The sequence below is a fragment of the Hermetia illucens genome, chromosome 1, assembly GCF_905115235.1.
Source record: "Hermetia illucens chromosome 1, iHerIll2.2.curated.20191125, whole genome shotgun sequence".
NCBI lineage: Eukaryota > Metazoa > Arthropoda > Insecta > Diptera > Stratiomyidae > Hermetia > Hermetia illucens.
This window is the reverse complement of record NC_051849.1, coordinates 42,293,599-42,306,432: the sequence shown is the minus strand read 5'-3', so window position 1 is coordinate 42,306,432 and position 12,834 is coordinate 42,293,599. Positions and strand designations below refer to the sequence as shown.

General features: G+C 40.7%; 2 protein-coding genes across 2 annotated transcripts; both read right to left on the bottom strand.

Moving 5' to 3' along the window:
* Nucleotides 1-3,887: 3,887 nt before the first annotated feature.
* On the bottom strand, nt 3,888-11,914 carry LOC119648793 (activating transcription factor 7-interacting protein 1). The gene is made up of 4 exons (XM_038050679.1): nt 11,795-11,914; nt 10,912-11,726; nt 5,112-5,488; nt 3,888-5,058 (listed from the first exon to the last, which is right to left on the bottom strand). Exons 1-4 carry the CDS (start codon nt 11,912-11,914, stop codon nt 4,586-4,588), a joined length of 1,785 nt encoding a protein of 594 aa, XP_037906607.1. The 3' UTR covers nt 3,888-4,585.
* Nucleotides 11,915-11,930: 16 nt separating this feature from the next.
* Nucleotides 11,931-12,827, bottom strand: LOC119648713 (protein PFC0760c-like). Its single transcript, XM_038050559.1, has one exon. The coding sequence runs from the start codon at nt 12,825-12,827 to the stop codon at nt 11,931-11,933; it is 897 nt and encodes a 298-aa protein (XP_037906487.1).
* Between the last annotated feature and the right edge of the window lie 7 nt (nt 12,828-12,834).

Below are 12,834 nucleotides of genomic sequence, written 5' to 3'. Positions count from 1 at the left end.
TCGGGATAGGCCCTGAATTCACATACTTCAGGAGAATTCCTATTGGTTGTTACGGTTGGCCCCCTAGTGGTAGGTTCATGGGGGTTGTGGCTACGTTCAAATAAACGGGACCCCTAATGTTTAGTTCGGTACAGTTTAGGTAGGTCTTGTATTCACCAGTATGAATGCTGAGTCATGCATTCAGTATAAACTGGTACCGTTGTAGCTTGTCGCAACGGGGCTCTGATTATGTTCACAAAAGCAATCTGTGACTTAAGAAGACAATGGGATTAAGTCCCCGAGGCAGGTACCCACGTAAAACCATAGAGACGTAACTGTAAATTTGTCACTTTGTTTGTGGATACGGCATATTACATCCATCAAATTAATTCTTCGTCAAAGTGCTTTCGTTTCTCTTGCCTTAATATTTTGTTAGCAGCTCGTCGGAATTTTTTGTCATTTTCTCTCTTCGTCGTTGTTTCACTTTATATGTTGTTTTCAAACTTCGGTGCAGAAAAAGAGCCTTCGTTATCTGAGGTTCGCGGCTGCTAAGTAATGTGAGTAGATTCCGCCGTTGACAGTGAGACATCCGTCCCCCAATATGATGAGAACCCAGAGGAGGGTTACTGTGAGCGTGCCGCCCAGACTGTTCAGCGCGTCTCTGCACTGCCCTACCAGCCTGGAAGATTTTGTCGCTGAGTACAAGGCCATAATGGCCGCTTGGCTGACGGTCAGAATGGCTATGTTACGCTTGGAGCTCGGATCATGCCCCAACCGTCGACAGGCCTCCAGTATCGCCAGTACTTCCGCTTGGAGTTGGTTCTTAAAATGGCAATATCGTCTGGAAGTGTTGAGGTTGTCAGATTTGGTCAGTTGCTAGGTCCGATGTGTAGATAGGGATATTGTAATTGCGAGACGTAAAGCTTTTCTATTTAACCTTGAATTTGCGAGATTCCAAAATTCCATGCAACTGTAGATATGGTATGATTTTGGAATCTGCAAATTTTTCGAGCACTGAGAAAATGGGTAGCAAACTTATGAACCCATAGGATGCAACTTATGCCTGATCCTTCTCATGCTTAAGAACCACTGTAATTTCCGAAATCTTCCAAACCGGGGGGTAACGGGCGACACGTAGCTTTGCATTGAATATGTTGGTAACGTAGATGAATGAGATCCCCGGACGTTTCTCCAATATTTTTCCCAGAAGTGATCATGAGGAAATGCCCGTTTTCGTCATCAATTCTTGCCCTACTACTGATCTTAGTGGCGATTCGTGCTGAACAGGTGTGTTCATCCTTTTAGTAGCTTTTCACAGGGAAAAATTCATATAGTAGGCGATAAATCTCATAAGATTTGTAACTTATGCTCCCGTTAATCCTTGAAAGCTTAAACGACGGTGAATTTCTTCTAGCTAATTGTTTTTAGTTCTAGAAATCTGTGCAGCTGTCATTGCATTCTAAACTTACGTTTTACTTACACGATTTCTAGTATTTTATGATATGTAAGGTTTTTTGGATGATGGGTGGCACGTGGTCATGAGGAAAAGAGCTTTGCAGCCAGTCATTAGTTCGTAGAATTTCAATAGGATTTTATCGACTTCATCTTTGATTTGGAATGGAGTGTTAATTTGGAGATGAGCGCTTATGTACTTTCGGAAATTCAATCATGTAATGAAAAAACAGACGAATTTTATTTTTTAATGCCGAATAGTGAGTTTTTTATTTCTCATATACTGGTATTTCGAGGACCAGTTGTCTTCTTCCTCAGTGAGTTTCTGTCTGAGCTGCCAATGGTCCAGCTTGTCCTTAACGGCCTAAATCTAAACTTTAATTGCTAGTTAATTTTATTACCTAATTAATCCAAATAGTTCTAAGAATGTGAATTTCAATGCGGGAAAAATTAATCAAAATCAAAAATTTTGCATGTGTACAAAAAAAATATTCCAATTTTCACCATTTTTTTCCACTAATTATGCAAAACGAAGCACCCTTAATAATATATAATCCCAAATGTTGGTTCATATTCTTCATAATTTTGAAAAGAATCACACCTCCAAATTTCATAGTGAGAGATTTATTACTCTAGCTAAAATTCCCGGCAACGTGGAAAACGTCGTTTTGAGAAAAATACGTTCGAGGACAAAATTATTTTAAACATTCCCTTTCGGATATAAAGGCATTCATCACTCTTAATTACGAACAAAATATAGTTCAACAAATACAAATGCAATCGAACAATCGCTAAGTATTTATAAATATACTATTTACATAACACGTACCAGATTTCGTAAGGACATAAAGCGACTACTTCCTGGACGATGCACCCTGAGCGTGAAATAAAAGTGGCGCGCATATCACTACTTCCTGGACGGTGCACCCTGAGCATGAAATAAAGGTGGCGTGCATATCATCGATTTTGCCGACACTCACGACCTTGTACTACATCTGTCCACCAATCTGTGGATCTGTGGATGAAGCAGTATGATTTGACCTTGTCGGTCGGAAATGAATTGCTTCATTTATACGATGGAACTGGAGAATGTAGGGCTACTTGTTGATCATCTCCCAGTACGTTATTACTCTTTTAGTCCTACCAAAAGCAAATCACATTCTTCCTTGGGTGTAGATTCTGTTTGACTTTCGGCAGCGGTGTTTCTCCTGGAACCACCTAACTACACCATTTTTCAGTCTGCTGATTTAATCGATTATGACACCATCTCCGTAAACTTCGCAAGTGCCCCCCCACCCACCCCAATAGTCTGTTTATTGGTCTACAATAATTGAAAAAAAAAACAATATCATAGTTTTGCAGTGCAAAAAATGTTTTTTTCGAATGACTATTAACATCTTGGCAAACAACAAAACAAATTGTTTTAAAATAAAAGAAACCACAATATGCTACCAACATAAAACCGTTGTCTCATTTGCCTATATTTAATGCAAGATGCAAATCGACTATATTCTCATAAGACACCACCAGTTTGTCTCCGTCGCTGACAACAAAACCATTGGACCTCAACATCGGCTGCCAAGCAAATAACCGTTGAAACGATGTGAAGAGAATGATCTCATATATGGGGCTGCTGACTATTACGAGCGTTAAAGACACGTGGGATCAAACCAAAAATACAATCCACTAAGCAGTCAACACAACCGTGGGAGTCACCAATCCTAAGCCAATCGAAATATTTGGCTTTGGAATGACGATGTCTAAATTAAATTTCTTAAGAAGAAATTCATCTGTGGTAAGTTCCCCATCGAAGAAAGGTAAGCCAATTTATAAGGATGCCACCCGGGAAGCAAACATAGTGACTGTTGTCACATGGGCAGATCACTACCAAGATCTCTATGATAAATTGGATATCTTACTTCATGTGCCTCGAATTGTTACGCCGAATTTCCCTAAGACCCAAGTTATAGCCTTTCAAAAAAATAATCAGTAGATTTTTTTGACACTCTATAAAAGATAAATTGGACCAAATATCTGGTAAGATATGAATCAAAATATGTATCAACAAAACTGCCAAACATTTTGCAAGTAGTCTAATAAATCTATATTAATTTTTCCCTGACCGTAGAACCACTTCCTTGTCAGGGGAAAGTTAAAATGGGTCTATTAGACTATGACCGATAGGTTTGGAACAATGTTTCCCTGGAATCGTTAGAACATTGATAATTCATATCCATTTGAATCAAGTTCATATTTTACAGCTTATTGAAAAATCTACTGATTATTTTTCTGGAAGGCTGTAACCAAACTCTAGTTTAAAGCTGATGAATAATTAAGCTTAGCCAATAACATCCTATGTACTGGAAATAAATTAATTCCAGTTTTGTTATATTCTCCTCAATTAACCATTGATTCTGAACCGAAATATCTTTCTTCAAAAAATCATCGCACTATGCTCATGTTTCAATCTCTTTTATTGTTTGTATTAGAGGAAAAGAAATATCTGACGATAGAATAAATTAACGGCCATACAACCAGAAAGATCGCACGACTCCTATTTTAGTTGAACATTCGGTATCCACACTTGCTTCATACTATAAAAGCTAACACACAACTAAGTTTCTAGGAAATGTAAGTATATTCATCATTTCACTTGTTTATATTCTATTCCATAATTGATTTATTATTTAAGTCTTATGATTTAATCATGTACACTCTTTTTTTCGATCTTTTCCTTCCTACGTTCTTTAACGTTTTGTATTTGATAAATTATATTACAATGAGTTATGTTTGTTTGTATATTTGCTACTTACTTGATTTCATTTGAGTCAGAGAGTATAAATGAAGATAATGAAAATGGACAAGTCCGTCACTACCTTAAAAATTCGAACTAACGCTACTCTAAACTTTCATTCATCCTCTCTCCTTCTTTTCTGGAGCTTCTTTAGATAACTATCAAAATAAAATTAATCCGAAGTTCTAGGGAAATTACAAATAAAATTAACATAAAATCTTAAATTACTTACATCTAATTTAAAAGTAGCAGCAGTTCAATTTTTAGCTATCTTATTTTTGAAACATGAGATTTGCATTCCATCTTCGTCTAATAGCTAGGGCGAACACTATACACAACGTGGCAACAGAGGTACTTCCCTTAAGACCAAGTTTTAGGCATGCTGAATGGTCCATAACGACTGTGTTCATCAATCGCTCGTACGGCGAAGAAATACCTTTGACCTTCCTGGAATTGAGTTAATGTTACTGCCATGGGGAGCAGCATGGCCTTCACGTCACCAACATGTCGCCACGACTCCACTTGCGGTGGGGCCGAACTCTCCTGATACGCGTAAATTTGATAGCTTGTCACTTCAGCGTAGTCTGCGGTCATATCGTCCATTGTCCATGAAATCACGATTCCGGTGTCTATGTTATTGATTCGAATTGAAGGTCGTGATGGAGGAGCTTTCCACAAAGGATTACTAGGAACATTCGGTGGCTTCGGCAAGGGCGCGGGAACAGAGGCTCGCTTAGGTGCTGCTGAATTCGCTGCCGCCGTATTCGTTGGAGTTGCACGCTGATTCAAACCTGCTTGTGTTGCTTGCGCCGATGGTTTTGGAGCTATTGGAACTGAATTAAGTATAAGTTAATTCCCTAAAATATGAAATGAATTTTACACGTACCGTATGATGTCTTCGGTGAAGCTCTTATTGTTCCATTTTGCGTCGTCGAAACACGTTGTGTTTGTGGCTTACTAATGACGTAAGTGGTGACCCGATTTTGCGCTTGCGTGTGTGCAGCAGGTTTGGAATTCTGCGGAATAGCGACAAGAGCTGGTGGATTTACACTGTCTACGGTCGGTTTATCATCCTCGTCCGTCAAATCAATCACAGACTTATTGGGGATTGTGTTTGATCCCGTATTCGTTCCTTGAGAAGGTGAATTTGTTTGGGGGTTAGCAACAGTCAGGCTACGACCATTTGTGGTTTTCTTTAATATAACAGGCGGTACTCGTGGCCTTTCCGGTGATGTTTGGAAATTATTCTGTGTTGACTTTTGACTGTGAAATGAAGACAAATATTCATGAAAAAAACTTAGTTACACGAAAGGGTTCTAATAATAACTGAAAACCTGAATTAGGTAAGTTAATTTTGACTTAAAATATATAATTTTTATCTTTTATTTAGTTAAATGAATTGAAATTCGATTATGATCAATTCTAGCCGTTTTACCATGCGCGAAAAATTCTGCAACTTGAAATTTTAAATGGTTGGATTTTAATAGAGTCATTAAATCCAAGATAACCCCAAAGGCGATCTCAGGTCCATTTGAGAAGAAGGATGAGACACTATCGTCTGAATGACCGTGTAACATCTGGCGCATTGTTAACTTAATGCACCTTTAATCTCGCTAAGACAGGGACCCTCCCTGGAAAGTTGAGGTCTAAAAATCCACACAAAGCATTCCTAGCTTCTTGTAAAAGGCGATTAGAAAGGGATAGGAAAAATAATGTGCTAGCAACCTGCTGATTTCGGTCCTTCCTCTTGTCTCGAATAAGGACAGACTTACCGATAACGGCATCGAGGGCTGCCAAAATACCAGCTTTTTTTCAATTTGAGTGAGAGCTCTAGCGTTAGATGACTCCTCTCCGACGTTAGATGACGACTCCTCTCTCTCTTGCGGATCTGTGCTATGGTTCTCCGATCTTCGTTACTCGGTCAATCCGATGTCGTTTTAATGTTTACAACAATCGTATGCCCTCATTACCTGGGAGCCGGCTTTGGATAAGGTTCTGAAACCGAGATTGCGGCCAGAATGTGGAAGATTTCAGAGCTTACAAGGTTAATTGGATTTTAACTAACATTGCGATCAGCAGCCGATTTGGGAGTTGTTTTCTGGATGTACGCAATCACTGGCTTGACGAGCGTGACGCGCTCGAGCTCCGATAGCGTGACAAATTTCGAGAAGGGTGTGTACCGTGACAAAATGGAATTTTTTATTAAGCTGTTCTGGGAAGTACAAAGTGCGGCTTATAACAAAAAATTCTGATCGGTGTATCGCACCAAGAAAGAACTGCAAATCTTTCGATGGTTCGATCAAGGACGCCGGCCGCTCATTCACGATAATAAGCAGCTCAAGAGGTAGAGCACCAAGAAGACTATCCACAGAGTGAGCAGCTTCAGCGGCAAAGGGGCACGGAGTCTCATTGTGCACCTGTCGGGTAGAGGCAAGAAAGGTAAGTGGTATTGATGTGCTGATGCCGCCTAGATGGTTTTCTTGTGTGTGTTCTTTGATTTTATCCCAGCAGGAAACGAATGCATCCGAAAGATTGATCTGGGATGCATCTCCTATTTCTAAGGAGAGCAAACATGAATCTATTGTCGGGAATGTTCGCATGTTTGCTTTCACCAAGCTTCCCATAGAAGAATTGTGAAGCATCATTGCTGTTTTTTTTTTGCTGAGTATTTCTATGAAAATCCATTATCGTTAATCCAAAGTAAATCTTTAAGGAAGCTCTGCCTTTGGTTTCCGCTGGATGTGGAAAGCCACAAACAACTGTGCAATGTCTGTTGTTATGTCTGCTCCGTCTCCACAAAATTTGAAGGAATGTGCTGAGAATTGAATCTTTTGTGTACAGTTTTCTTCTTCTTCAACCCAATTTTCAATTGTATAACAGCCGGTGAAGTCCTCCTTTGCGGATTATACCATATAGAATTAAAATCATCTCCGGTAAATCCTCAATGACCACATCTACATCCTGGAGATCATTTTGGGAACAGTGGGAGAGTTCAAATTTTCACTATCTTGCTCTTCATGAAATTCAGGGAGGCTTTCGATAGCTTGAACATCGTGGACTCATAGGGAGGCACGGAAATAATATGGAGAACAAGAATACGCTACTTCCGGGGTCAAGGTATCTCCCTTTGGTTTCCCTGGTATTGGTAATAGCGCGAAAGCGATATTAATAAGTAGATCGCCGATGACGGCGCTCCATCCGCAGATGCACTAGAGAAATCGGTAGATACTCCAGTCTACGTTCGACTCATCGTGAAATGTTACCAAATGACAATGATCAGGACAATTTGGCGAATCCGTGCCATCGCTACGCGCCTGTAGCAACCATTATGTACTATGAGGAAGTTAGTCTCCATTTATTTCCGTTCAAGCCATACCCTAATGTTGGGAATAAGCTTGTGCGTCTACCGACCCCTCTATGGATCTTGAATGGTAGAGCAAGCTCATTTATTTTGTTAGAATATCGACTGAGATCATCCAACCTGCCTATCAGATAATAATAATAATTTCTGCGACGTGTAAAGCTGGTGCTGAAATCGCATCTCTCGGAGAAGAATAAAATAAGCGCGTTGAATATATTCGCTATATGCATTCGGAATATTGCCGTGGACGAAGGCCGATCTGGAAAACGTCCAGTGGCGAATACGGACAACTATGTCCAAATTCCGAATGCATCACCCAAAGTCTGCCGTGGAGTAGATGAACCTGCCTCGTGAGATCGGAGGTAGGGGCGTGATTGACGTGGCGGCACAACATCATCGCCAAGTCGACCCGCTGCGCACTTATTTTTACAGCAAAGAGCAGGCGAGTCCCTTGCATGCGGCTGTCTGTGGGCTGACTCCACTTAACTTGAAGGATCGATCTTTCAATCCTCTGAGTGCGGTGAACTCGGACCAAGAGTGGATTGATGAACGGAAGTCGAAGGCAATGCACGGTAAACACGTGAATTGTCTTTGGCAGCCATTTGTCGAACAGATGGCTGTGTGCTGGGGAGCTCTTTGCTGAGACGGAGGGATTTACCGAGATTACCCGAGATTATAAAAAGCTGATCATGAAAGAACGGGGGGAGAACGACCAGTGCAGAATGTGTGGTTCGGCGTTAGAGACGTTGGACCAGCTCATTTCTGGCTGTAATGTTATGGCACCGGTGCAATATATCACCAGTCATAATGCTGTATGTAAGGTTATCCATCAAAACCTTGCATACAAGCATGGGCTCATCAAGGGAACATGTCTGGTTTACAGATAAGAGCCGCAAGCAGTACTTGATAGTTATGCTTGCAGCATGTATTGGTACCGGCAAGTTCTGACTGATCGCCATACTCCACACAACAAGCCCGACGTACTGTTAATTGACAAGACGGGTCGCTCCGAGTATATTATTGATTATGCTATCCACCATAATAGAACATCAAACGGAAATACGTGGAGAAGAAGGTGAACTATAAGCCACTGGTTCGGGAAATCAAAGAAATTTGGCGTCTCGGGTGGGTGGTTGTAGTCCCCATAATATTGTCAGCTAAAGATATTGTACCTAAATCCCTCACGGCTTCCCTTGATGTCCTGGGACTTTCGCAAAGTCTGGTTCAAACCATGCAGAAGTTCACCATTCTGCATACGTGGTCGATATTGCGGGGAATTCTCGACGGACTCTCCCATTGATCTACCACCGGCCACTACCACAGTGTCCCTTTAGTTTTTAAGTAGGTAGGATCGTCCGAGCCTAAATGCTTGGCACTTAGTGCTAGTATTAGGTAAAATCCGGCATTTGCTGATATTGTGATAACTCGGAAATAATAATCGTTGGCGCAACAATCGATATTGGATCAGGGCCTTGAAATGTAATTAGAGCACTTCATTCAAGACCGCAACAGTACACTACAGTAACATTGCAGGAGGTAATGTGGTCAGCATTGCGCTCGCCCGAGATTATTATCCTGATTGGACTCAGATACTCATTCACAGCTGAGTCGACTGGTATCCGACGTCATATGTAATTCTAAAAGTACAGCAGACCTTTAAAGAAATCTGTCGATAAACCAACCTGAATTTCACAATTCAGGTTAGAAGCGCAGTGTTTCGGCCACTTTTGCCAGGTATTTGATAGCTGGCTTAGAGAGGACCGTACATTTACCGACTTCCACTTTGTCCGTGTTATTTCTACTGTTCATTATTCAGACCGGTTCTGTTTTTTCATCTGCCAGGGACAGTCCGGCCCTGTGCCCTGTATGATACTTGTCTTATCTGGCTCGGGTTCGTTTTTCGATTAGTAGTCGATAAGCTTCGTTTTTCTTGTTAATCGCTTCCACTCATCATTAAACCATTCGTTACGGTTCTTCCGTTATACATACCAAAGAGTGTTTTTAGCTCCACTCTGAATACCATCCCTAATTTATCACCACATTGCGGCACTACACACACAGCAGAAGGTAGTGCGTCGAAATGATTGTGGATGTGTAAGCCATTTGGACCGTGTCGTCTTTCAACTTTTCCACGTTGATTTTATGAGTACAGCTCCTATGGCTGCGTTTGGTTTTTTCGATAACGACATTTCTATCTAACCAGGAAATGGGCGGAATCACAGTTAGCACTTCGTAACGTCCTCACGTCCAATATATTTGAGTCAGCTCTTTTTTCGAAGAGGATGGGATCGATTTGATTGAATGTCCACCTGTTTGGTGATATGCACGTCATTTTATGTATGTTTTTATGGGCGAAGTAAGTGCAGCTTACGACTAAATTTTTGCTGCTGGCGAAGTCGTTTGGTTCATTATAGAGGCTCTGCTCTCCTGTTATGCGTCTATGGAACAGTTCGTTGCCAATTTTAGCGTTGAAGTCTCCCAATAATAATTCAATATCATTGGAGGGCAACCCGTCAAAAATTCTGTCCAATTGGGTGTAGAATTCGTCTTTAATGACATCATCTTTGTCCTCCGTTGGTGCAGTTGATATACCATACATTAAGAAACTTCATCTTGAGACGGGTTAAGCAGATTCGTTCATTGATCGTTTTGAAATCAGTTACCAGCTGCCTAAATGTGTTGTTAATGACAAAGACGACACCGAATTCTCTGATTCCTCGCTCTTTGCCGCTAGCAAATTTGTTTCTTACAGCGCGACGGTGGTAATGCTGTCAGGGGATACTCTGTAGAGAAGCTCTACTGAACCAGGGGGGCCTGTCTGGATTTTTTTGTCGATTTAAGGCGCAGAAAGCTCGCCTTCACCCTCCCCCGTATGCTGTTTTGATGGCAAAACACGAAGATTCGATAGCAGAGCTATCGATATAAGAACACAGGAGGCGTTTTACAGGATTTGCGCCAGCCGTGTATCAGATCACGGTGCCGCCCTGTGATCCTTACTATCATTTAACAAGGTTAACTTAAATATGCGCATTCATGTCTAAGGAAAGAGATGAAACTATCTTAAGAATGTTGATATCGAATTGACTAAACTTTTGCCATATTTATACGCTGGCAGAGAACAAATACCCCTTTTCATAATAGGAAAGTAGAGTTCCCCTATTTTGTAAGAACGATATCATTTATTCAGAAATCAAAGTCCTCATATGATCGCTAGAACCCAAAAAATCTCCAATTCAATCATTCGATTTCTAGCGAATTTCCTATATGTATATATCAATATTTTTTTTGCAATGATTAAAAGATATGCATTTCCTTCCGTACTCACCTTGTATTTTGCTGTTGTTGTCCTGGTTTAGGCGTCACCGATTTCCTCGCGGCAGTGTTAGACGTCACCTGACTATTATTGGAAATTTGCGTTACTCGCTCCACAAGTTGAATCTGTGAAGCCGTCTGCGTCCCTCCACCTTGTGGAGGTGTTAACCCTTGTTGAGAGGGAACTACGTTACGTATAACTGTCTTAAATGCCATTGGCTGTTTATTTGAATTAGTCGGTGTTGACTGTTGAGATTGTGTTGAGTTTGTGGGTGTAGCAGGGGATAAAGTTGGAGGTACTTTTGCATTATTCAGCATAGTGCGTTGTGGCGTATCAGGTCGAAGAGGTGTCACTTTTTGATTGCAACGGATCCGTTTTGCAGGTTCTGGAGCCGTCACCTCACTAGTACGTGAACGTTTTGCACTATCGTTTGAAGGTGCAGCTGGTGTGGCGGGTGAATTAATTGTTTTAGAAGATATTGGAGTGGCAGGGGTACTGGGCATAGATTTCGAGGACGAATTAGATGCATGTTCGGAACGTTTCGGGATGAGGACTTGTAATCCAACTGCTCGTGTGATTTTAACTGGCATAATAAATTGTTGATTCTTCATCTCAAGGTCCTTGACGACGCGGTTGTGAACCATCTCTAAGTCACGGAATTGTTTTGAAATTTCCGCAATTTTTGTGCGATGTGTTGCAATTAATTTCTCCTGTTTCTCAATAAGCTCACGCATATCACTAAGCTCGCTACGATGTATTATAGCTTCGACGATTTTTTGTAGAACTAATTCTTCGAGATCGGATTTTGTAATTTTTCCTAGGGATTTTTAAATCTTTTCAAAAAGTCCAGATTCAAGTCAGCTTTCTTTTTGTCGATTTCATTAATTAGTTTCACATCTTCAACGTTCTTCATTATTGTTTCTTTGCATTCCTCCTCCTTTTTTACGTTCACCTTTTCCATTTTCACCTTTTTCACTTCGTGCAACGTTACATCAGGCGTTAGAGATCGCTTCATACTTTTATTTTCACTGTTATATTTCATCTGAAACGGCTTTACTGCTTGCATCTTCTTCTGGTTCTATGGAGATATCTTTGCTTTGGCTATCGTATTCGATTGTAATTTTCTTGGATATATCTTGGGACAGTTCACTACTTTCGGTATCGGATTGCTTCGCTTCTTCATCATCAAATTGATCATTAGAGCGGGAGTTTTGTGGTGAAGCTACCTGTTCGAGCAAATTATCTGTATCAATAGTTACAGTCTCTCCTTCGGCCTGACCTCCTTCCGCTGAATCATCGGGGAATTTATCTTGTGCATTATCAGAATTGTCAAGCCCTAAAAATTTCTCCTGTTTTTTCTCATCCGCGTTTTCGCCTGATGTTACTGATTCCCCTTTCGTAGATTGAGAGGCATCTTCCGTTTTCGTTGGCGCGGAGCTAGATTCCTCTTTGACTTTGTCATCGTTAACAATATCTTCCTCTAAAAGCACTACATCATCGTCTTCCTCCTCGTTATTCGCTTCTTTGTTTGAATTGCTTATAGTAGTTGACAAAATTTCATCTTTTTCTTTAATGGGCTCATCCTTACCACATTCTTCCGTCTTTTTTTCTTCCTCATTGACAGGTTGCTCAGTGCCTTCATTGGACTTATCATCGACATCTAACAACACGACATCATCGTCATCGTTGTCTACAGCAGTATTTTGGATAGATTCCTTGGTACTACTGTCTTGTTTACTTGTTGAAACATTTTTATTATCAGTCTCAATTTCCGAATTCTTAATTAAATCTTCGCAAGATTCGACTTTTTCCTCTTTCGACTCTTTATTCTGCTCCTCATATTCATCGTTCTCATCAAGTAAAACAACATCATCATCTTCACTTTCAGGCCTTTCTTCACATTTAGGCGCATTGTTTGAAAACGGCATATCTGCG

Excerpts from the sequence above, each read along its gene's own strand:
- LOC119648713 (XM_038050559.1), bottom strand. The coding sequence starts at position 12,827 with ATGCCGTTTTCAAACAATGCGCCTAAATGTGAAGAAAGGCCTGAAAGT.
- LOC119648793 (XM_038050679.1), bottom strand. The coding sequence starts at position 11,914 with ATGAAGCGATCTCTAACGCCTGATGTAACGTTGCACGAAGTGAAAAAG. Across the intron at positions 11,727-11,794 it reads TAATGAAGAACGTTGAAGAT|AAATCCCTAGGAAAAATTAC; the intron begins GTGAAACTAATT and ends GAAAAGATTTAA. Across the intron at positions 5,059-5,111 it reads TTCACCGAAGACATCATACG|TTCCAATAGCTCCAAAACCA; the intron begins GTACGTGTAAAA and ends TACTTAATTCAG.